The 24,838-nt window shown below is 44.4% G+C and overlaps 1 protein-coding gene across 1 annotated transcript in view; it reads right to left on the bottom strand.

The window, feature by feature from the left end:
- LOC141334027 (NACHT, LRR and PYD domains-containing protein 12-like) overlaps window positions 1-24,838 on the bottom strand; it is a 35,059-nt gene that overhangs the window by 8,090 nt on the left and 2,131 nt on the right. The window contains exons 3-6 of the mRNA XM_073839176.1: window positions 24,753-24,806; window positions 16,642-18,436; window positions 4,532-4,705; window positions 1,891-2,064 (exon numbers count right to left, since the gene is read on the bottom strand). Of these exons, the coding sequence (XP_073695277.1) occupies window positions 1,891-2,064; window positions 4,532-4,705; window positions 16,642-18,436; window positions 24,753-24,806 (2,197 nt within the window). The remainder of the gene's footprint in view (window positions 1-1,890; window positions 2,065-4,531; window positions 4,706-16,641; window positions 18,437-24,752; window positions 24,807-24,838) is intronic.

The following is a 24,838-nucleotide window of genomic DNA, read 5'->3' on the forward strand; positions in this document are numbered from 1 at the left end:
CACAGCAAAGGGTTGTAAATCATCTTTAAGACTGACATTTAATATTTAGCTTACACTTCGCTTAAATTACAACTGAGATGCTTGATAACTAATTTTTAAGCACAGCTTTGAGCCAATAATTTTTTTTACATTTAAGTACATTCTTAGCAGTGTTCTTGAGAGTAATTCTTAGATTTTTGATAAATACAGACCTTGGAGAACATTCACCCAGTTTCAACAACAGAGAAATTCCAAAAAGACAGTGGCAGCACTGGATCAGCAAAGCAGTCAGCCTCGACCAGTTCACACTGCAAATCATAGCTCAGTGGGGATATTAAGACTTTTCTAACTCTACACCCTCAAACATCTTTCCCTAAACGGCATGCTAGTAGATCAACTGTAAGGGAATGGCACCTTTAAGTATCATACCAGCTCAGGTTAATTTTACAACACTTTTGAACATCCTCACAGGGTGCCCTTCAAAGGAGTCCTCGTGTCACAAAACTGGAGGACAAGACGAGGTAAAGTTCAATTACAGTGAGGGTTTATTAAACAAACTCAATAGGCTTCCAGGAGAGATGGTGTGACACCTTGATTATGATTTAACTTTTTCTTTTACAGAATTAGATTTTAAAGATTTTGAATTCAAAGGCCTACAACAAATGGCTGGTAGGGACTAAAACAAGCTTCATCCTGGATTTGTGACATCACAAACCCTAAAATTTACCTAAACCCTGCAACAGCTTTAAAGGATAAGTTCACTTTCAGAACAAAAATTTACAGTTAATGTACTCAGCCCCTTGTCATCCAAGATGTCCATGCCTTTCTTAAGTTGTAAAGAATCTGTTGTAAAGATGTTATTTTCTAAAAAAAAAAAAAAAAAAAAATAGAATTTACCTAATTTTTAATCTCACATGCTCGTCTTGTCTAGCTCTGCGGTGAGCATGAATACTCTGTGTAATCCAGATCAGTACAGTTAGGTTGTGCGAAAAGCTTCCATCTCATTTTCTTCTCCAACTTCAAACTCATCCTACATCACTGTTTTACTGTTTTGCAAACAGCGGTTGGCCTTCTTTGCATGTTTACTTTGTAAACACTGGGTCGGTACTTCTACTGTGATGTAGGATGATTTTGAAGTTGGAACGAGAAAATAAGATGGGAGTTTTTCAACATACCCTAAAGGTCTTGAACAGGACTTAATATATGGAGTATATACATTGTAAATTTGTTTTAGAAAATAACCTATTGTTACGTTAGAAAACTAACATTTTCATAAACTGGTAACATTTAGAGTCCTTTGAAGCTGCATTTAAACTGCATTTTAAAAGTTCAAACTCGCGGGTACCATAGAGGTTCACTATATGGAGAAAAATCCTTAAGAAACATAATTTCATTTCAGCTGAAAAAAAAGAAAAACAAGAACATCTTGGATGACAAGGAGGTGAGTAAATTATCTGTAAATTTTTGTTCTGGAAGTGAACTTCTCCTTTAAGCAGCTTATTACTCACATGAAAATAAACTGGATCAAAAAACTGCAATAGATGCTGGCACTGGAGGAATCATCAGGTTTCAGAGTACAACCTGAAAATGTGCTGAAATAGCCACCTGATTGTCCTTCATGACCTCACACAATATCAGGAATGAAGACATTCCAAAAACATTTCCAGGGGCATGTACTGCTGCTAATGCATCCTAAAGACTGACCTAACGCCATCTGCTAGCCAAAAGGTTCTATTAAAAATTTCCATCTTATGAGAACTATACTTCTCCACAGACTGAAGATCAGCCTAAAGTTCTGCACTACACACAACCAGATGATAATTACAAATGCTCAATTGTGTAACACTGCGATTTCACTTCTTCCAGCCTCAGCCCAGCAAACTGTATCAAACAAAATGTGTTCATAAATACCTCAGTATATTCAGTTGACAGTGTGAGCTCTTCAGTCCATCAGAGAGTAGCTTCACTCCTGAATCCTGTAGGTCATTGTTGTTCAGGTCCAGTTCTCTCAGACAAGAGTTTGATGATTGTATAACTGAAGACAATTCTTCACAGCACTGAACAGTAAGATTACAGGAGGCCAATCTAAACAGAAAAAATTAGCAAAATATTCATTTTGTCAAATAAAATGTCCATTATTCTAACATGCATAACATTATGGGTTCATATTGCACATTATTTAAATTTTATTTTGAATTATTTAAAATTAATATCATTTTCAAAAGGGACGAAAATAATAATTTAGGAACCAAATGATTTCTGGTTATTACAATACAGAATCACTTGCCAATGATGGTTGTTCATGTGTTTACATATATTGAGTGCATTAAGAATATCTTTATTAGAGTTGGCAATTTATTAAAGGGATGCTTCAGAGTAGATTTGACTTCATTGCTATGCACTCCGAAGCCCATGTAAATACCCCATCCGAAGTTTTTTTTTTTTTACCTTAGTCGAACATTGTTTAGTGGTGCAATTTACGAGATACATCACATGTACCGTGTACATATTAGCAAGCCATTCGAAAAACTCTGATATCTCCCTCAATGTTCGACTAAGGTAAAAAAAACTTTGGATGGGGTATTTACATGGGCTTTGGAGTGCATAGCAATGAAGTCAAATCTACTCCGAACCATCCCTTTAAGATTTCACAATTTAAAGTAGAATTGCATACTATTAATTCAGTTAAGTTTATTTTGTATATAAATTAATTTAGAAATATATCAGGTAACATCAATTTAGGTCAATTTATCTTAACCATCTGAGGGACACAAATAACAAAGTTTTAGATGACAAATGATAATCTGATCTTATCTGTAATGTGGTCATATCCACATGCAGTGCACACTATTCATACGGTAATCATCCACCGGAGACATGCAAACACCCACAACACCTCCGTTAACAAAGCAGAAAGTTCAACAAGTTCATTTAGGCTATTTTTCATCTTTGGAAGAAGTCTTTTGAACAAATTTTTATGGTCTTATTTCAGTCACGTTCAGTCATGACCCTAAGGAAAACAAATGCCTTCTCATCTAAACTATAAAAATATTCAAGAAACTCTCCTACTTGGTAATATCAAAAGCAGGTATTGCCAAAAAAATAGGGTCAGTAAAGAAAGACATTTTGAACCATTATGTGATTCACCATTAACTTAGGTGAGTTTGCACTGTTTTGTTTGAACTGGTTTATAAGACTGATTCATAAATTATGCATCATGGTTTGCGCTGTGTTGCATCCCCTCTATATTAATTTCTGATAACTGTTAGAAAACAAAGCCCTCTAAATAAGAGGTCTTAAAATGTGTTAAAAAAGTGTCTTAATAAAGTATCAATAGGTAGGGATGTAACAATTCAATGAACTCACAATACAATATGATTTACGATACTGGTGTTACAGAGTGACAGAGATGTGAAGCAGGCGCAGGGCCATTGATTGATTCAGTCATTGTGGCAGAACATGACTGGTCTGTGTAAAGCAGACAAGTTTTAACAGCACATTGCTGTTTAAACCTTCCACAAAAAGGTACCACACATAAGACAATTGAAATGTTTGCCTCCATCTCCAACCCACACTGAGCAGCTACACCGCCCCACATGGACTTAACTATCTATTTCAAGGGGTGTGTATTAACACGATGCACTTATATAAATTACAATATACGAATAACCATATACTATTCAAGTCGAGTCACCTATTTTTATAACGCTTTTAGACTGTCAAGGCAGCTTTACAGTATTAAATAGGAAAATTCATAATGCAAAAAGACAACAGTGAACACAATTTTTAGTTAAAGGCACTTCATCATCGAATTTAGTAATGTCATCATGCACCGCAGTTCAGTTCAAATAATATACGATATTGGTGGAAATTATTAAATGCACAACAAAAATAAAGGTGACTTTAGTATTATAACAAAATACAAATTCATAAATAATCATAATATACAATATATGTATTAATAATTGCCATTCCTGTTAACTTTAAAATTGTACCACTGATTTTTTTATTTTATTTACATGAAATATAATTACCCACCAATATAATTGAGAAAGTAATAGGGTTGAATCGTATCGCATCGCTAGCCATTTCATATGTATCTTTAATCTCTCATATTGTTGGCTATGCATCGAGATGCATGTCACATCGGCCTCAGTTATGGAGATGCACATTCCTAATGTGGACAGGTCACGCTTGGCTTGCCGAGAACGGCTGTGTCCTTCAAGGAGTTATCAAAAATTTTTCCCAAGTTTTTGACCAGCTTTTCTGTCACCACTGGGATCTGTGATTCTCCCAGGGTAAGGTGGAACTGGTCCACAACTCTTCCCTTCGTTAGGACCAGCGACCTGGACATGTTTGGTTTAAAACTCATTCTTGTCCATGACACAAACTCTTCAAGCTCCCGGAACAGCCGTCTGCACCCGGCAATGGATGTAGTATGATGCATTCATACAATATTTATAAGGAACATATCTGCTAGCCATAGTTATGAAACACTCATACACATATTTATACATGTTTAAATAGTGAAAGAGTAAATGTAAAGCCACACCTCAATATGTTCAGTTGACAGTGTGGACTCTTCAATCCAACAAAGAGCAGCTTCACTCCCGAATCCCGCAGATCATTGTTACTCAGGTCAAGTTCTCTCAGACAGGAATTTGATGATTGGAGAGCTGAAGACACAGTCTCACAACATGTTTCATTAAGACCACAGTCGTCAAATCTGCCAAAAAATAAATAAAAAAAAACAGAAAAAAGAAAATTGATCAGTGCACAGCATAAATAAGTACACCCCCTCTGAATAAATATATGTATTTTCTTAATGTTCACTTATATAATTCATGGAAAGATGGCAAAATTGAAAAGTATTAAACATATACTTAACAAAAACAACAAAATATATGCTAATATTTTCTGTAAGGTAAGTAAATTAGCCAATTTTGTTTAAATGAAGGATTGCAGAGACGAGTACACCCTGGATTTCAATCAGCAAATGTATAACATTTTAGTACTTAGTATGTCCTCTGCCCTGACTTCTTGGCTAGAGTATACAAGTTAATGACAATTTTTTGCATCTGTTCTGTTTAACTCCTGGTGGACGACCTCCTTAAAAGTTTTTGATGGGAATGTTCCTCGGTTTGTCTCTACAGAATCCCCCACAGCTGCTCAAGGAGTGTAAAGATTGAGGAAATACATGTCCACTGGAAGATTTTTACCTTGATGAGAATGAATACATTCATTGTCATGTTGAAAAAATGCCCAATAATGAAGTGATTGAGGGAAGCGTAGCATCTTCAGTTGCAGTATTTTGTATTACATCACACAGTGTGTGTGAATTGATGACAGCATTGATAAAGCACAACTCCCTCACTTCAGCACTCATACATCCACATATTAAAAGTTATATATATATATACACATACACACACACAGGTCCTTTTCAAAAAATTAGCATATTGTGATAAAGTTCATTATTTTCTGTAATGTACTGATAAACATTAGACTTTCATATATTTTAGATTCATTACACACATTTGAAAGTAGTTCAAGCCTTTTATTGTTTTAATATTGATGATTTTGGCATACAGCTCATGAAAACCCAAAATTCCTATCTCAAAAAATTAGCATATTTCATCCGACCAATAAAAGAAAAGTGTTTTTAATACAAAAAGAGTCAAACTTCAAATAATTATGTTCAGTTATGCACTCAATACTTGGTCGGGAATCCTTTTGCAGAAATGACTGCTTCAATGCGGCGTGGCATGGAGGCAATCAGCCTGTGGCACTGCTGAGGTGTTATGGAGGCCCAGGATGCTTCGATAGCGGCATAAGCTCATCCAGAGTGTTGGGTCTTGCGTCTCTCAACTTTCTCTTCTCAATATCCCACAGATTCTCTATGGGGTCCAGGTCACGAGAGTTGGCAGGCCAATTGAGCACAGTAATACCATGGTCAGTAAACCATTTACCAGTGGTTTTGGCACTGTGAGCAGGTGCCAGGTCGTGCTGAAAAATGAAATCTTCATAAAGCTTTTCAGCAGATGGAAGCATGAAGTGCTCCAAAATCTCCTGATAGCTAGCTGCATTGACCCTGCCCTTGATAAACCACAGTGGACCAACACCAGCAGCTGACATGGCACCCCAGACCATCACTGACTGTGGGTACTTGACACTGGACTTCAGGCATTTTGGCATTTCCCTCTCCCCAGTCTTCCTCCAGACTCTGGCACCTTGATTTCTGAATGACATGCAAAATTTGCTTTCATCCGAAAAAAGTACTTTGGACCACTGTGTTTTATCAAGGGCAGGGTCAATGCAGCTAGCTATCAGGAGATTTTGGAGCACTTCATGCTTCCATCTGCTGAAAAGCTTTATGGAGATGAAGATTTCATTTTTCAGCACGACCTGGCACCTGCTCACAGTGCCAAAACCACTGGTAAATGGTTTACTGACCATGGTATTACTGTGCTCAATTGGCCTGCCAACTCTCGTGACCTGGACCCCATAGAGAATCTGTGGGATATTGTGAAGAGAAAGTTGAGAGACGCAAGACCCAACACTCTGGATGAGCTTATGCCGCTATCGAAGCATCCTGGGCCTCCATAACACCTCAGCAGTGCCACAGGCTGATTGCCTCCATGCCACGCCGCATTGAAGCAGTCATTTCTGCAAAAGGATTCCCGACCAAGTATTGAGTGCATAACTGAACATAATTATTTGAAGGTTGACTCTTTTTGTATTAAAAACACTTTTCTTTTATTGGTCGGATGAAATATGCTAATTTTTTGAGATAGGAATTTTGGGTTTTCATGAGCTGTATGCCAAAATAATCAATATTAAAACAATAAAAGGCTTGAACTACTTTCAAATGTGTGTAATGAATCTAAAATATATGAAAGTCTAATGTTTATCAGTACATTACAGAAAATAATGAACTTTATCACAATATGCTAATTGTTTGAAAAGGACCTGTATATTAGGGCTGTCAAAAATAACGCCTTAACGGCGTTAATTATTTTGTGGTTGTTAATTACGTCAATTTTTTAACGCATTTCACACATGCGCAGTGTGACAAATTATTTGTGAGGAAAGCGGTTGGGGAGCTAGAGGCGAGATGGAGCAAGGTGAGCCTATGGACGGATTCAAATATAAAAAGAATGATGATGGTACAGTTAACAAGTACAAGCCTGGGCGACAGCCCCTCTGCAACTGGAGTGGTTATAGCCAAGCTTAAGCCCGGATCTACTGGGGTAGATGGTGCTATATACCCTCAAACGAAAGCAAAGCAATTGAAGATCTGGCGAACAATCCAGCATTGTTCATCTCATGCCTAAGTGTAGACGCGATGTACATAAAAGATTCATTGTGTAGTTTAGAAAGCTTTATTGATTATAATGGAACTTTGGGAGATCTCTATGAACTAAGATTTGTGACACTTTTAGTGATAATAGCTTTGCACTTTCCATGCCATAATCCATTCAGAATTTGTATGAAACTTTCATTTTTCTTATGTTTTGGGAATTACATCTGCATAGTTATGCTGGGTTCATTCTCGAAAGAGCGGTGACTGACACAGTGATATCAAAGCAATTGACGGAACAAAAATGATGCGCTTTCTGTCGTCTCGTTCTTGAACAGGCGTGCTTAACAAAAATAAAGCGAAATGCATGCCTCTGTAACAAAGACTCAGGCTGGTTGGAATCCATGTGCAGCTTTATTAAATATTCCAAGAGAATAGTCAGACAGGCGTGGGTCAAAACACAGAGTATGCAACAACGTAGGCAGAGAGTAAATCGTAACCGTAGAACAGCAGGAAGATCAGGGCAGGCGGCAGGCAGATAGCGGGGTAGTCCATTAAACAAAACACAAGGTCAGTGGGCAGGCAGAAACGGGTCAGAAATGGATAAACAGTCCAGATCAATAAACAACAAGACAGGATACAGGGGGTAAACGCTCAGAAATGTCAGCAAGGCAGAACAAGACTTCGCGAAGAGCTGTAGACGGAAGCTGGTTTAAATAGTCATGATAATGAGTGGCACCTGTAGGGTGATCAGTCCCAGGTACGGGGATTATGGGAAATGGAGTTCGAAAAGGGTTAATACTCGGGAGATGGTTCCCGCTGGTGGTGATCGGAGGGAACCACAGAGGTTGTATTTGTGACAGAGCCCCCCCCCCTGCGAGTGGCTCCTGACACGAGGAGGTAACCGTCGCCGGGGTCTACCTCTGGGCCTTGGGGCAGGTCGACCAGGATGAGCATTATGAAAGTCAGTGGTGAGTGAGGGGTCCAGAATGTCGACGGCGTCAACCCAGGAGCGTTCCTCGGGACCATACCCCTCCCAATCCACGAGGTATTGCAGAATTCTACCCCGGCGACGAGAGTCCAGGATCTCTCGGACACGATAGACCTCCTCGCCGTCTATGATGATGGGGGGAGCCCTCTGGTCACCTACCTCCTCCTGGATTTCCGCTCCTCTCTGTCCACCAGCGGGCTAGAGCAAAGAAACATGAAAAGTGGGTGAGATTCGGTATTCAGCAGGCAAAGATAGACGGAATGAAACTGGTGTGATTTGTTTAGTGATTTGAAAGGGACCTACGAACCTGGGACTGAGCTTCTTGCAGGGTTGTCTGAGGCGGAGGTCACGGGTGGATAACCAGACCCACTGGCCGGGGTGGTAGACCGGACTGGGGCGTCGATGGCGGTCCGCTTGTTCCTTGGTTCGACGAACAGCTCTTTGAAGATGGACATGAGCTTCGTTCCAGGTTGCTTCGCAACGTTGGATCCATGCATTAACTGCAGGTAGTTTGGAGGGCTCGCCAGACCAAGGGAAGAGTGGTGGTTGGTATCCCAGCACGCATTGGAATGGTGTGAGGTTGGTGGCAGGTTTGCGAAGGGAGTTTTGAGCGTACTCAGCCCACAACAGGTAGCGGCTCCAATCAGACTGGTTGCGGTGACAATATGATCGAAGGAAGCGGATAAGTTCTTGATTCAGGCGTTCAGTTTGTCCGTTGGCCTGAGGATGGTATCCAGATGTTAGACTGACGTTTACATCAAGCATCTTGCAGAGGGCAGACAAAACGCGGGAGGTGAATTGAGGGCCCCGGTCAGATACAATGTCTTCAGGAAGACCATAGAACCTGAAGACCTGTTCACAGAGAGTTTCAGCAGTTTCTAGAGCAGTGGGTAGTTTGGGTAGAGGGATTAGGCGACAGGATTTGGAGAATCGATCTATGACTGTGAGAATGGTGGTGTGACCCCTGGAGGCTGGCAGATCCGTGACGAAATCCAAGGCTATGTGGGACCACGGTCGTTGTGGTATAGGCAGAGGTTGAAGAAGGCCGGCAGGTAATTGATGTGAGGATTTCGTAGTATTGCAGATCTGGCAATTGCGTACATACTCAATCGTATCGGCCTGTAGGGATGGCCACCAGAAGCGATTGGTCAGAAGTTGCACGGTGGCCGTGATGCCTGGATGACCAGAGCTGAGAGAGGCATGAACTTGTTAAAGGACTCTCGGACGTAAAGCCTGCGGAAAATAGGTGCGATCCGGTGGGCATTCAGCTGGTGGTGGTTCCCTGGTGTGTGCTTCCGCGATCTCGGTCATGATATCCCATTGTACTGGTGCGAGAATTATGGACGTGGGAATGATGGATTCGTTGGTAGTGGGAGATGTGGAAGGTTCGTGTAAACGTGAAAGTGCATCTGCCTTGGTGTTGCGTGAGCCAGGTCGATAGGTGACGGTGAAGTTGAAGTGGGTGAAAAACAAAGCCCATCGTGCCTGTCTGTAATTGAGTCTTTTGGCGGACTTGAGGTATTCGAGATTTCGATGATCGGTGAGTACGGAAAAGGGAAATGTGGAGCCCTCTAGCCAATGACGCCATTCCTCAAAAGCAGCCTTCATGGCCAGAAGCTCACGGTTTCCTACATCGTAGTTTTGCTCGGCTGCATTGAGTTTATGTGAGTAGAAAGCACATGGATATAATTTGGGCGGCTCACCATGACGCTGCGAGAGAACAGCGCCGAGACCCGTGCTAGACGCATCCACCTCCACAACGAATTCCCGGTCCGGGTCCGGATGATGCAGAATGGGGGCTGAGGTAAATCTCTCCTTAAGGTTCTGGAAAGCCTTGATGGCCTCAGGAGTCCAAGATAGACGTTGTTGTCCCCTCTTGGTCATGGAAGTTAATGGGGCTGCAACAGAACTGAAATTTCGGATGAACCTTCGGTAAAAGTTGGCGAATCCCAGGAAGCGTTGCATCTCTTTTAACGTTCTTGGTTGGGGCCAATTAAGGACTGACTGAACCTTCCTATCATCCATGGCTATCCCGCCTGCACTGATGATGTAGCCCAGGAATGTTATTGTGGATTGATGAAACTCACACTTCTCTGCTTTGGCGTATAGCTGATGGGATATCAGACGTTGCAATACAGCACGAACGTGGCTCAGGTGGTCCTCCAGGGAATCAGAATAAATGAGGATATCGTCAATATAGACTATGACATACCGATTCAGCATGTCCCGGAACACGTCGTTGATGTACGCCTGAAATACAGAGGGACTGTTGGCCAGGCCGAAGGGCATCACCCGGTATTCATAGTGCCCAGTCGTCGTGGAGAAGGCAGTCTTCCACTCATCGCCTGCCCGGATGCGAATTAGGTTGTAAGCGTTGCGCAGATCAAGTTTAGTGAAGATTTTAGCCTTGCGGAGTTGCTCGAGGGCGGCTGGAACCAGCGGTAATGGGTAGAGGAACTTGACAGTATTATCATTGAGACCTCTGTAGTCGACGCATGGGCGGAGACCCCCATCCTTCTTCTTGACGAAGAAGAATCCTGCGGATGCTGGTGAAGTGGAGGAACGAATGAACCCCTTGGTTAATTCTTCATCAATATATGCCTGCATAGCCTCTGATTCGGGTTGAGATAGTGGGAACACCCTCCCCTTGGGTGGAAAAGTACCTGGTAGCAAGTCAATGGCACAGTCATTGGACCGATGAGGTGGTAGATGAGTGGCTTTGGACTGACTGAAGGCTTCGGCCAAGTCTCGGTATACCTCTGGGAGTTGCGTTGATTGTGGGTCTTTCAGAGATGTGGTTTGAAGTGATGGAGGCAGGCAATGTTGATGGCAGAACTCTGACCATTGACTAATTTTTTGTCCGTCCAGGAGATACTAGGGTTGTGTGTCTCTAGCCAGGGGAGACCCAGGATGATCGGATTGTGTGGAGATTGGAAAATGAAGAAGCGAATGGTCTCCGTGTGCAGGACTCCGATGGTGAGTGAGATTGTCTGGGTGATGAATTGTATCTGACCGGAACCCAACGGACGTCCATCTAATGCTGCCACTGCCACATGAGATTCACAGGGAACAAGAGGAATATGATGAGTTTTTGCGAACGACATGTCCATGAAATTACCAGCAGCTCCTGAGTCTATGAGAGCATTAGTATGGATGGTTAGACCACTACTTTTAACTGACACAGGTATTTCAAAACTGGTAGATTGAATGGTAGATTCACTCACCATAGTGGATCTGCGTGAGGGTCGAGTGGGACAGTTGGATCTCATGTGGCCCGGAAGACCGCAATAGAGACTCTCTCTTCTCTCTCTCTTCCGTGCTGAGATGAGTAACTTGTGTAACTCTGATCTGCATGGGTTCGGTCTCAGACGTCTGTACAATAGTGGGATTAAACTGACGGAAGGGACGTCGAACTCTCACCACTTTATCCACCCGTATGGCCAGCTCAATGAATTGATCCAGAATTTTATCCTCATCCCGACATGCCAGTTCGGATTGCAGATCGGAGTTCAATCCCTTACGAAGCAGAAGTTTAAGAGGAGATTCTTGCCAGCCAGTCTGAGCAGCGAGTGTCCGGAACGTTAGAGCATATTCGGCGACAGAGTTCTTTCCCTGTCGAAGTGCTAACAGCTGTTCACCAACCTCTTTGCCGCCCGTCGGATGTTCAAACACCTCCCTGAAGCGTTGCAGAAAGTTAGTGAAGGAGGGAAACATAGCGGAATCCTCACACCAAACTGCGGTCGCCCAATCCAAAGCCTTTCCCGTGAGCAAAGAGCAAACAAACGCTATGCGACTGTCCTCAGTGGGGTATGGTAATGGTTGTTGTTTAACAAACATATTGCATTGAAGTAAGAAACCCCTACATTTGGTGGGCGACCCATCAAACTTCTCGGGAAACGCCAAGCGTGGACTGGCAGCGGTGATCGGTGAGGAAGAAAAGGCGGCTGATGGTGGCTGGCTGGGTGGAGGGACACTGCGTTCAGCTAGTAACGGGTGGATGGCTTGAAGCGTTTTGCCCAGCTCCTCCGTGAACGAGGTGAGACGAACGAGCTGTTGTTGGTGTACTGCTAAAACAGAGGCTTGAGCACTTAACTCTGTGGAGAGTTGCTGGAAAGCCGCTGGTTCTGTGTGCGGCGAAGTCTTCTGTAACAAAGACTCAGGCTGGTTGGAATCCATGTGCAGCTTTATTAAATATTCCAAGAGAATAGTCAGACAGGCGTGGGTCAAAACACAGAGTATGCAACAACGTAGGCAGAGAGTAAATTGTAACCGTAGAACAGCAGGAAGATCAGGGCAGGCGGCAGGCAGATAGCGGGGTAGTCCAGTAAACGAAGCACAAGGTCAGTGGGCAGGCAGGAATGGGTCAGAAACGGATAAACAGTCCAGATCAATAAACAACAAGACAGGATACAGGGGGTAAACGCTCAGAAATGTCAGCAAGGCAGAACAAGACTTCGCGAAGAGCTGTAGACAGAAGCTGGTTTAAATAGTCATGATAATGAGTGGGACCTGTAGGGTGATCAGTCCCAGGTACGGGGATTATGGGAAATGGAGCTCGAAAAGGGTTAATACTCGGGAGATGGTTCCCGCTGGTGGTGATCGGAGGGAACCACAGAGGTTGTATTTGTGACAGCCTCACAGACATGATAAACATATCTATAGAGAGCTTTAAAGTATTACTTAACGAAATAAAACAGATCGACAACAAAAACTTGTTTATTATGTAATCCGTAAAGATAAATTTCTCTCTCAAGGCGCTTCCAAAAAGGAGATTGCTGTCAGGATCTTTGCGACATTGACTCTGAATACACTTTATTAATAAATAATTCAGATATGTCCTTACTCTTTCTCGACACATTCATTATTTATTTTTGCCGGCATTTTGTGGCAAGTTTCAGCCATACTGCGTGCAAATGATCTCTTCCAGCTGCGCCATCCGAGCCGGTCTCGAAAGTAAAAACCGAAAGTCTTGTGTTGTTTCCACCAGCGCGGTATTTTTTTCTTCTTCAACATAATTGATGGATGTCTAAAATATAAAAAATCTATATCCGGTATTGTGCTGACGCGGCCCCTTTAAGAAATACGAATGTAGCGCGCCTGCAACTGTAGTGCGCATCATTTGAAAATAACGGTCGAAGAGGAAAAGCAGCGAGTGATTAACGGTGTTTAACTTGTTCAAATTTGATTTCAAAGACGCCAAAAATGATGAAATAGTAACATTTATCTGGTCTGTCTCCTAAACCTACAATTTTGGGTGATCTTGGTGAGTTGTTGAACTCGCGTTTGATTGTATCTGCTGATTAGCAAAGCAGCTACGTGTCAAAAGCTATGAATCTGTATAACGTTAACTGATATTATTAATGATAGTCAACGTTATATGTAAATGCTACTAATTGTCATTGTATAAAACATTGGAGTAGTGACTATTCCGCCACCATTTGTAGCTGTTTTAATTAATGTTGTGCTTTACGGCTTTGTAGCGTCACTATACTTTAAGTGCAAATAGCACACGTTGTTGGCAGAGGCTATTTACACTAACTCCATCCACCAATGTGTGATTACAATGTGTACTTTTCTTTTTGGTTATGTAATTTATTTATTGTCACAGTAAAGATTTATTTTTCTTTCCAACTTCTGGTGTCCTCTAAGTTTTATATCTACCTCCCTTACTCAAGGCTAGAACTGCTCCAGTGTAGTATTTGCATTGAAGGACAAGTGTTACATACTCTCTCTCTCTCCCTCTCTCTCTCTCTCTGTGTGTGTGTGTGGTGTGTGTGTGTGTGCTAAAGCTGTGTGCTGCATCAAGGTGATGTAAACGACAAACTGCAAGTACTATTTGTTAGTAAAATAAAAACAGTGGAAAAGTGCACTTTAGATTACAAAAAGGGGAAAAAAGGACATGAACAGGCATCCAATTTGATCCCATAGAAACCATCCGACAGAACATTTATGTCTTGTCAAAAAATCCTAAAGGATTCCAATAAGAATTTTGTACAGGATTCTTATTGGAATTTCTATCATATTTTGGAACCATTTCTATAGGATTATTCTTTTAAGACATAAATATTCTGTAGGATCAGTCCTTAAGGATTTTTTATGGGATCTAATTGGATGCTTGTTCATGTCTTTATGGAAACTTTTATCTGAAGGTGCACTTTTCCACTGTTCTTGTTTTGCTAACAAAAAGTACTTTGAGTTTACTGTTGACATCACCCTGATGTAGACGTTGTTCATTGTATGTTGCTTATCAAAGAATCCTAAAGGATAAGATAAGAAACTTGTACTGGATTGTTATTGGAATAGGAATTGTCATATATGATTTTCTTATGGGAAAAGACATAAATATTCTGTAGGATAATTTCTACAGGATTTTAATGGGATCCTGTTTTATTTTAAAGCATCTAAAAAAAAAAAGAATCCTAACACTATTCCTATCAAAATCCTATAGGAACGGTTTCAAAATATGATAGAAATTCTAACTGGAATCCTATAGGATTTTTTACAAGGGTTACTGAAGTATTACTACAAAATAACCATAGCAAAACCATGGTATCAGAACCATGTTTTTTTTAAAACCCAAAACCGCACCAAAAAAACACAGTTACTACAGTCATGGCTAACTACAGTTTTACTATAGTATTACTACAATATAACCGTAGTAAAACCATGGTATCAGAACCATGGTTTTTCAAAACCAAAAAACCGCACCAAAAAACCACGGTAACTACAGTCATGGTTAACTACAGTTTACTATAGTATTACTACAATATAACCATAGTAAAACCATGGTATCAGAACCATGGTTTTTTAAAACCAAAAAACCGCAACAAAAAACCACGGTTACTATGGTCATGGTAAACCACAGTTTTACTATAGTAAAACCATGGTTAATTTTTGTAAGGGTTGGGTCAGGCCGAGAACATTGATACCAATTATGCCAAAATTGGCCTAACTACCTGTTAGCCATTTTAATGAATGAAGAAAACCTACTTTTTCGAACTCCTCCTAGACCGTTAGTCGGATTTTCACCAAATTTGACTCGGATCATCTTCAGACCATGCTGACAAAAAGTTATGGATTTTGTGTCGATATTCAAAACCGTTTTCATTTAACGCATCAATGAATTTGCTGGAAAGATGCCAAAGCGCATCAGAAGCTGTATCTCTGCAAAACTTTGAGATATTTGCACCAAATTTGGTATGAGGCATTACCACCTCACTCTGATTACACCACATAAATTTGGTAGCAGCGCCACCTATTGGTCAAGAGTAATGAAGCATTCATTAACCATTAGTTTTAAAATGAACAAAAATGCTAATAACTGTAGATAGCATTAGCCTATTGTAATGAAACTGGTCTCAAAATATTCCTTGGGTCATGCCGACAACGTAGATACCAATTATGCCACAGTTGGCCAAACTTCCTGTCCGCCATTTTGATCTATGTTGAAACCTCCTTTTTCGAACTAGTCCTAGACCGTTCGTCCGATTTTCACCAAAATCGAGTCAGATCATCTTCAGACTGTGCTGACAAAAAGTTATGGATTTCATGTTGATAGATGAAACCGTTTTCGTACAGCGCCTCTATAAATTTTAGGCTTGATGTGAAAATGACTCTAAGGCTATATCTTTGGAAAACTTTGACATAATGACACCAAACTTTGTGTGCACGTTTGTCACCTCACACTAAACACACCACATCGATTTGATAACAGCGCCACCTGTTGGTCAAACCTAATAAGCCATTAAATCATATCAGTAGGCGTTCTACATCATTTTTCTGTCGTTTTGACTAAAATCATCCTAAAATGGCTTCTTTTTACTTATTGTTGCAGCTGTTCCTGCCATCCTTAGCTCCTCATTTTCCCCTTTGAGTGCTTGGCCCCATAATTGCTGCTTGCAGCTATATTTTTGACATTGTTATTTGGTAATTGATCAGACAGGCTTGTAAGAACATTCTATCTCCAAAGAACCCTAACAATTATCTAAGTAAAGAGTAATTGCTGAATTTATTTCAAAGGGGGTGTACTCATTTATGCTGTGCACTGTATTCAGTTTAGTACTTACGTCTAAATATTGCTCATGAGTAAAAAAAAATTACTTTCCAATTTTCACAATTACAAATTTACTGTACAATTTTGACCAATTCATTTTGTTTGTAAGTTTTTGTTTGGAGTAAATATCATTTAGCATTACTCTTAGTTGAATTGCAATAAATGTATAAGTCATCATTTTCAAAGTAAAAAACAAAAAGAGAGTACTTTTCATAATCAGGACAGCAAGATATTTCATGCAGTATTTTGCCAATCACATTGAATATAATAATGTAGAATAAAATGACTGATTAAACAGCAGTCAGTGAATTTACTTACATGGCTTTTTTGCAGCATCTCACAGCCGGAATGAGTCTCTCATAGCCAGCTTGTGATGACGTGAACCTCTTTGGGTTGAACTCATCCAGAACCTTCTCTGACATCAGCAGTACATAGTTCAGCAGTGTGCACATTGAAGAGGTGAGTTTTATTCCTGGATGTGCACCTGAACTGAGGTAACTCTGGATTTCCTCAAATAATGAATGATCTTTGAGCTCAAGTAAGCAGTAGAATAGGTTGACTAAAGCTTCATCTGAGATATTCTCGTTTTGTACTTGTTTAATGTATTCAGTTATTTGTCTGATGCTCTCTGTGGTGTCTTGAGTGTGTTTGATCAGGCCTTTGAGCAAATTTTGACTGGATTCCAGTGAAATTCCCATCAGAAACCGCAGGAACAGGTCTAGGTGTCCTCTCTTACTCTGCATTGCTTTATCAGTGGCCTTCTTTATTAAGTCATGAAATGTGACTTTTCTATAAATCATTTTATAGATTTTCTCTACGTACATAATTTTTGAATATTCAAGGAAAAACTTAAGCTCTTCCTTGTTGCCCTCCAGGTAGCAGAGGAACACATGCACTGCAGCGAGAAACTCTTGAACACTCAAATGCACAAAACTGAAAACCTTTGTCTTATAAAGGCCATATTCCTTCTTAAAGATCTCAGCGATCATTCCTGTGAACTCAGCGTCTTTACTCACATTAATACCACATGCTTCCAGATCTTTCTCATAAAACACAATGTGTTCTTGCTTCAGCTGTTCAAATGCTAGCTTGGCTAATTTCCTAATCATTTCTTTATTTGATTCCAGGAGCTTGGTACGTTGTTGTTCTTCTTGTTTATCGTACTTCTGGCTCTTCATACCCATCTGTATCAGCAGGAAGTGGATGTACATTTCAGTGAGTGTTGTGCTGATGTTCTCTGCATTGGTTTCAGTGAGAATATGCTGAAGTACTGTGGCAGTGATCCAGCAGAACACAGGAATATGGCACATGATGTAGAGACTACGAGACTTCCTAATGTGTGAGATGATTCTGAAGGCCACAGTCTCATCTTTGATTGTCTTTCTGAAATAGTCCTCCTTCTGTTCATCATTGAATCCTCGCACCTCAGTGAACAAACCTACACATGAACGAGGAATCTGATTGGCTGCTGCTGGTCGTGATGTCACCCAGACAAGAGCTGATGGAAGCAGAGTCCCTTTGACCAGATTTGTAAACAGCACATCTACAGATGATCTTTTCTCAACAATGCTTATTGGTCTACTTTTAAAATCCAAAGGCAGGCGACTCTCATCAAGTCCATCAAATATAAATGCTAGCTTGCATTTTCTATATAAATTTGACTTTTCCAGGTTCTTCAGTTCAGGATAAAATTCCAGCAGAAGCTCGTGTAGACTGAAATCTTCATTTGTCATTAGGTTAATCTGTCGGAATGGAAGCAGGAACATGCAGTCTATATCCTGATTGGCTTTTCCTTCAGCCCAGTCCAGGATGAACTTGTGCACAGCAACAGTTTTTCCAATGCCAGCGATGCCCTTCGTCAGAACAGTCTTTTTGAGATGTCTTTTCTTCAGTTCAGTAAATATATCATTGCATTTGATTGGTTTCTCTTGTGTTTGTTTGTTCTTGAAAGCATTATCAATCTCCAAAATCTCATGTTCGTGATTGACATCTTGCATATCTCCCTCAGTGATGAGGAGTTCTGTGTAAACATCCTTTATATGTGCTTCATCTTCTGCTTTCTTCTTCCAGTTGGATTTGTGAGTTTCCAAGAATTTTTTCAGTATTAAATCCTCTGGTATAAAAAGTGAATAAAACATTGTGCAAAAAATTAATTTTAAGAAGAAACACAACAAAGTTTTCACATCAGAATGAACAACATTGCTGTAACCTTTTTAAATTAAATTACAGTATAAAGTTGCATTTTATTTACTACAGTTATCATAAATATAGAGACCTCATGGAATTAGGCAGTCATATCAGGTAATCAGGTATTTACCTTCAAGGTAAACACAAGGTAACGTCTCGGTTACATATTGTAACCCTCGTTCCCTGAAGGAGGGAACGGAGACGTCTCGTCGAATTGGGATCTCGCCTAGAGAGACCAATCTACTTTGTGTGTATACAAACGAGCCAATGAATATTGGCATGCATGATTGCAGCCAGCTGCAGCTGATCACAGCATGAGCATTTAACGCGCAGCAGGTGCATTGCATAGACAAGGTTTCGCTGAAGAGCTGGGACAGGCCTAACAAAGCGCCGTGGCTGCTGCCCCTTCCAGTGTCCTGAGCGGGGCCTCCTGGTTCCTGTTACTGGCTTTGGCCAGGGGCTCGAGTCAAGAAGAGCCAGTCACCGTATAACATAGCACCACCTACTTCAGTGAAGCTGGAGCACTGGGAATATGCGGAGCTCACGTCCTTCTGATAGGAGGTTCGGAGCAATACACATATAACTCAATTCAGGATATATGGAAGATTGGAGGTGATTGAACCCTCGTATACTGGTAGAGAATCTACCGGGGAAACACACAGCCTTCTAGGGTGCAATGTGGAGAATCGTAAGAGATGCAGTTAAGTCTCTACATAGAGCCTAGCCCTCTACCGGTTCTGAAGGATTCATCGAATGAGGGCCTGACGCCTGACGTTCCGCTACGTCGGCTGTCAGCTCAGCGGAGGAGCTCAACAGAGCTACTCTCGGGTTACTCTGGAGCAATATAGCAAGCCGACCCAAGGCCTCTTTGCGCCTCTACCCGTTTGAGGTGAGAACACAGGAGGAGACTGTATCTACCCAAAGGCTATAATAGAGCCTCGTGAATGTGTTAGGGGTCGCCCAGCCCGCCGCTCTACAAATGTCATTCAGCGAGGCGCCACGAGCCAATGCCCAGGAGGATGCAACACTTCTAGTTGAGTGTGCTCTCAGCCTGAGGGGGCAGGGCACACCCTGAACCTGATAGGCCAGGGTAATGGCATCCACTATCCAGTGGGCCATCCTCTGCTTGGAGACGGCATTCCCCTTCTGCCTGCCTCCATGACACACAAAGAGCTGGTCTGAGGTCCTGAAGCTTTGTGTCCGGTCAACGTAGCATCTTAGTGCTCGGACAGGACAGAGCAAAGCCAGGGCTGGGTCTGCCTCCTCCAAGGGCAGCGCTTGCAAGTTCACCACTTGGTCTCTAAAGGGAGTAGTGGGAACCTTGGGCACATAACCAGGCCGGGGCCTCAGTGTTACCTGGGAATCCGCCAGGGCAAAACTCTAGGCACGATTCGTCGACCGAAAATGCGTGCAGGTCTCCTACCCTCTTGATGGAGGCCAATGCAAGCAGGAGCAGAGTTTTCATTGAAAGAAACTTCAGCTCTACTGTTTGCAAAGGCTCAAAGGGAGCCTGCTGTATTGCTGTAAGCACTAGAGACAGGTCCCAAGAGGGCACAGAGGGGGGCCTAGTAGGATTTAACCTTCTGGCACCCCTAAGAAACCTGGTGACCAGGTCGTGCTTCCCTACCGACCTTCCCTCTATGAGGTCATGGTTAGCGGAAATAGCAGCCACATAGACTTTAAGGGGTGAGGGGGACAGCCTACGCTCCAACCCTTGCTGCAAAAAGGAAAGCACAGCTCTGATCGGGCATCTTTGGGGGTCCTCTCCATGGGAGGAACACCAATCAACGAACGGGTTCCATTTTAGGGCGTAGGCATGTCTTGCAGACTGCGCTCGCGCCGAATTAATAGTGTCAACTACCCCTTGGGGTAGGTCACTTAGAACCTCCGCGTCCCGTCCAGGGACCAGACATGTAGTTTCCATAGGTCTGGACGCGGGTGCCATAGGGCCCCGTCTCTGAGTCAGTAGATCCAGACCAGTGTCTGTGCAAGAAGGCTCACTGGGGGAAACGCATATTTGCGAAGGCCCCGTAGCCAGCTGCAGGCCAGCGCGTCCGTGCCGAGTGTTCCTTCAGTCAGGAAGAAGAAGAGCTGGCAGTGGGACATCTCCTGGGAGGCGAACAGGTCTATCTGAGCCTCGCCGAAGCGTCTCCAAATCAGCTGGACCGACTGGGGGTGGAGTCTCCACTCTCCGGGAAGCGCAGCTCGTGAGAGCTCGTTGGCCGCACGGTTGAGCGACCCGGGAATGTGAATGGCACGAAGCGACCTCAGATGCTTCTGACTCCACAGGAGGAGATGACGGGCGAGTTGCGACATGCGACGGGAGCGTAGACCACCTTGTCGGTCGATGTACGCAACGGTCGCAATGTTGTCCGTACGGACCAGCACGTGCTTGCCCCGTAGGTGCCCCTTGAGTCGGAGCAGGGCGAGACGTACTGCAAGCAACTCGAGGCAGTTGATGTGCCAAGTTAGCTGGGGGCCCGTCCAAACCCCCGAAACTGCCTGTCCGTCGTACGTGGCTCCCCAACCGGTGGTGGAGGCATCCGTGTGTATCAAAGCATGCCTGGAGACCTGTTCCCTGGGTACTCCAGCCCGTAGGAATGAGAGGTCTGACCATGGGATGAAGGTCTGGCGGCAAGCCGGTGTTATCTGAACCCAGTAAGTACCGCGTAGCCACGCTCTCCTCGGGACTCGGCCATGAAGCCAGTGTTGAAGCGGTCACATATGGAGCAGCCCTAGCGGTGTAACTGCCGCTGCTGCTGCCATATGCCCCAGGAGCCTCTGAAATTGTTTCAGTGGGACCGCCATCCTGCTCTTGAATGTATCTAGGCAGTTCAACACTGACTGAGCACGTTCCTGCGTAAGGCGTGCTGTCTGGCTGACCGAGTCCAGTTCCATATCGAGAAAAGAGATCCTCTGCATTGGAGAGTTTGCTCTTTTCCCAGTTAACCTGAAGACCCAACCGGCTGAGGTGTGTGAGCACCAAGTCCCTGTGTTCGCAAGGTTAGTCCCGAGACTGAGCTAGGATGAGCCGGTCGTCGAGGTAGTTGAGAATGCGAATGCCCTGTTCTCTGAGGGGAACGAGGGCCGCCTCCGCGACTTTCGTGAAGACACGGGGGGAGAGGGACAGCCCGAAGGGCAGGACTGTGTACTGATATGCTCTGCCTTGCGAACCGCAGAAAGGGTCTGTGGCGCGGAAGGATTGAGACATGAAAGTACGCGTCCTTCAGGTCGATCACTGCAAACCAATCTTGGGGACGGACACATCTGAAGATGTGCTTCTGTGTAAGCATCTTGAACGGTAGCTTGTGAAGGGCCCGGTTCAAGACGTGCAGATCCAAGATCGATCGTAACCCGCCGCTTTTCTTGAGTACTATGAAGTACGGGCTGTAGAAGCTCAACCTCATATCGGCTGGAGGGACCGGCTGAATCGCTTCCTTCGCCAGTAAGGTAGCGATTTCTGCACACAGGATGGAAGCATCTGCGGCCCTGACTGAGGTGAAATGAACACCTCTGAATTTGGGAGGGCGCCGGGCGAACTGAATCGCGTAGCCAAGTCTGATGGTCAGGAGGAGCCAGCAAGATGGGCTGGGAAGCTCTTTCCAGGCTCCCAGATAATGTACAAGCGGCACCAAGGGGACCACCGACGTACCCGCAGGGGAGCAGCGATAGGGGGCGCAGGGACCCTACCCGGGCGTCTCTTTGCCGTTCCGAGGCGGGGTCACAGCGTCTGTGTGTTTTTGTGTGTGCGAGACGCTTACCTGCGCAGGAGCCGATGGTGCTTGAGTAGTCCGTCTTGCAGTGCTCTCGAACCGCCCATTGTCGCTCACTGTCGAGGGGGGGGACGGGTGAGGCGCTGGGGTGACCCACGCACTCCCCGTGGGCCCCCGTGGGGACCCAGAGATAGAGAAATTGTCTCTTTTGTCGAGTATTTGGGTACCACCGACCTGACGGTCGGCGGCGGGGAAAAAACCAAACAAAAGATTCTCCGCCCGGCCCTCCTCCGTGGAGGAGGTGAGTGGTGCGGTCATCATCCCCCGAAGAGCAGCATCCTACATCTCTGGGTCGCCCGTCTCAGGGTTTCTTGCTCTTGCGCTTCCTAGTTGTCTTTTTGGGGGCCTGGACGGGCTGGGCGGCTGCTCGACGACCGGCTCCACGGCGCCGTTGTGAAGGCTGCTGCGATGGCTGCTGTGGAGCGGACCGCCCTCGGCGACGAGCAGACTGAGGTGCCGCCGACGGATGGGTGGAGGCAGCAGCTGCACGCCGGGGCAAGATGTGACTGATGGCCTCAGTCTGCTTCTTGGCAGCGGAGAACTGCTGGGCGAAGCTCTCCACTGCGTCGCAGAAGAGGCCGGTCTGGGACACCGGAGCGTCGAGGAACCTGGTTTTCTCAGAATCCCTCATATCTGCCAGACACAGCCAGAGATGGCGTTCCTGGACCACCATGGTGGACATGGCATGACCCAGAGACCGTGCGGTCACCTTCGTCGCACGTAGCGCGAGGTCCGTGGCGATCCTAAGTTCACGGAGAACTTCCGGGTCGTGACCACCCTCGTACAGGTCCCTCCAGTGCCTGAGCCTTATGAACCTGTAGCAACGCCATAGCGTGCAAGGCGAAACCAGCGGCGCAACAGGCCGAATAGGCACCTGCATCGCGAACGCATGCTCCACCGGCAGGACGCCCGTATAGCCCCGCGCTGGTCCGCCATCAAGGGTGGTGAGGGAGGAGGTCCCACTTGAATGGTTTCGGGCAGTAAAAGGTGCCTTCCACGTCGAAGTGAGCTCCTCATGCACTTCCGGGAAGAAAGGCACTGGGGTGGGACGCTGGAACTAGCGCGGGCCACCCCGAGATACCAATCATCCAACCGGGAGGGCTCGGGACGTGATGGAGGATTCCATTCAAGCCCTACCCTCTCGGCGGCCCGGGCAAGCATAGCCATCATCTCCGGGTCGGTATCCGGCACTGCTGACCGCCCAGTGGACGACAGTGTGCCGTCATCCTCCCCAGAGAGGTCTGGCTCTCCCTCCGATGCCGCGACTGACATCTGATCGTCGGGGGGAGCACCAAAAGTAAAGGGCGGTACCCCTTGAAGAGGCCCAGCCCGCTCTTCCGGCAGCTCCAGTGGCAACAGAGCGTCGGTGGAAAGAGGAACCCCCGCCGGCGGCGAGGGATTCCTCACCGTCACCGTCAAACCGGACAGCCCCCTGCTTCCAGATGTCACGCCTCCTCGGCGTTTGCCGGGAGGAACCTTTGATCTGGGCAGCGGGACTGGAACCCCGCCCCTTTGAAGGAAGCGGAGTCTGGTCCACAACTCTGTGATGGTCATCCTCCCACAATGAGAGCATGACTCATCCACGAACGCCGCCTCAGCGTGTTGATTGCCCAGCGATCATGGCCATCACCTGGCGCCAGGTAACAGCCGCATCCAGAAACACACGGGGAAAAAGACATGATGTAAATGACTCGTCTTTATAAAGACGTTCACCCGTGGAGCTCTTTTTTGAAATTCACTCTTTCAGTGGAAATTTGCTCTTTTAGTGCTGAAGCGCACAGGGGAGATGGCCGCAGCAACACAGAAGGCGGGTGGTGCAAACCAGCTGTGTGCTCCACTCGACACGGAAGACCACCGCCGCTGAAGCGCCGTGCCACCAACACAAAAGAAAAAAGAGATGTTGAAAACAGCTTCGATGACTCGTCTGTATGAGAGACTGGTCCAGCTCCGAAGCGAAGGCTTGTCTATGCAATGCACCTGCTGCGCATTATATGCTCACTCTGTGATCAGCTGCAGCTGGCTGCAATCATGCATGCCAATATTCATTGGCTCGTTTGTATACACACAAAGTAGATTGGTCTCTCTAGGCGAGAACCCAATTCGTCGGTCTCGACGAGACGTCGCAGAAACCGACTGATAGGGAAATACAGTTTTCCATTCTATGGCACCTTTAAGATATACTGGCCATACATTCAAACTAAATTCTGATGATAATTAAAATTATGAATTGTAATATTAACTGCATTTTAGTAATGTTTAGATGTCATGAATAATGGACTGGTGTCAAAAATGTAAACTTTCTGATAGGGGAGCTCACGCTGCACCATGAGAACCACAAGATTATGTCCCCAAACTCTGCACAATCTGACAAAGGCAGACTGAACATGTTTAGTCAATGAAAGCAATAAGGGAACTACACTGATCCAACAAAATGTGTTTGTGCAGCATGAAAGAATGCAAATATTCAACCTTGTTCTACTGTGTGTTTCTCTGCTGACTCTGTCTCTGAGGTTTTTTGTGGTTCTGTGAGGAGAGAGCAAAACAGAGATGTAAAA

This window comes from Garra rufa, chromosome 4 (genome assembly GCF_049309525.1).
Source record: "Garra rufa chromosome 4, GarRuf1.0, whole genome shotgun sequence".
NCBI classification, from domain to species: domain Eukaryota; kingdom Metazoa; phylum Chordata; class Actinopteri; order Cypriniformes; family Cyprinidae; genus Garra; species Garra rufa.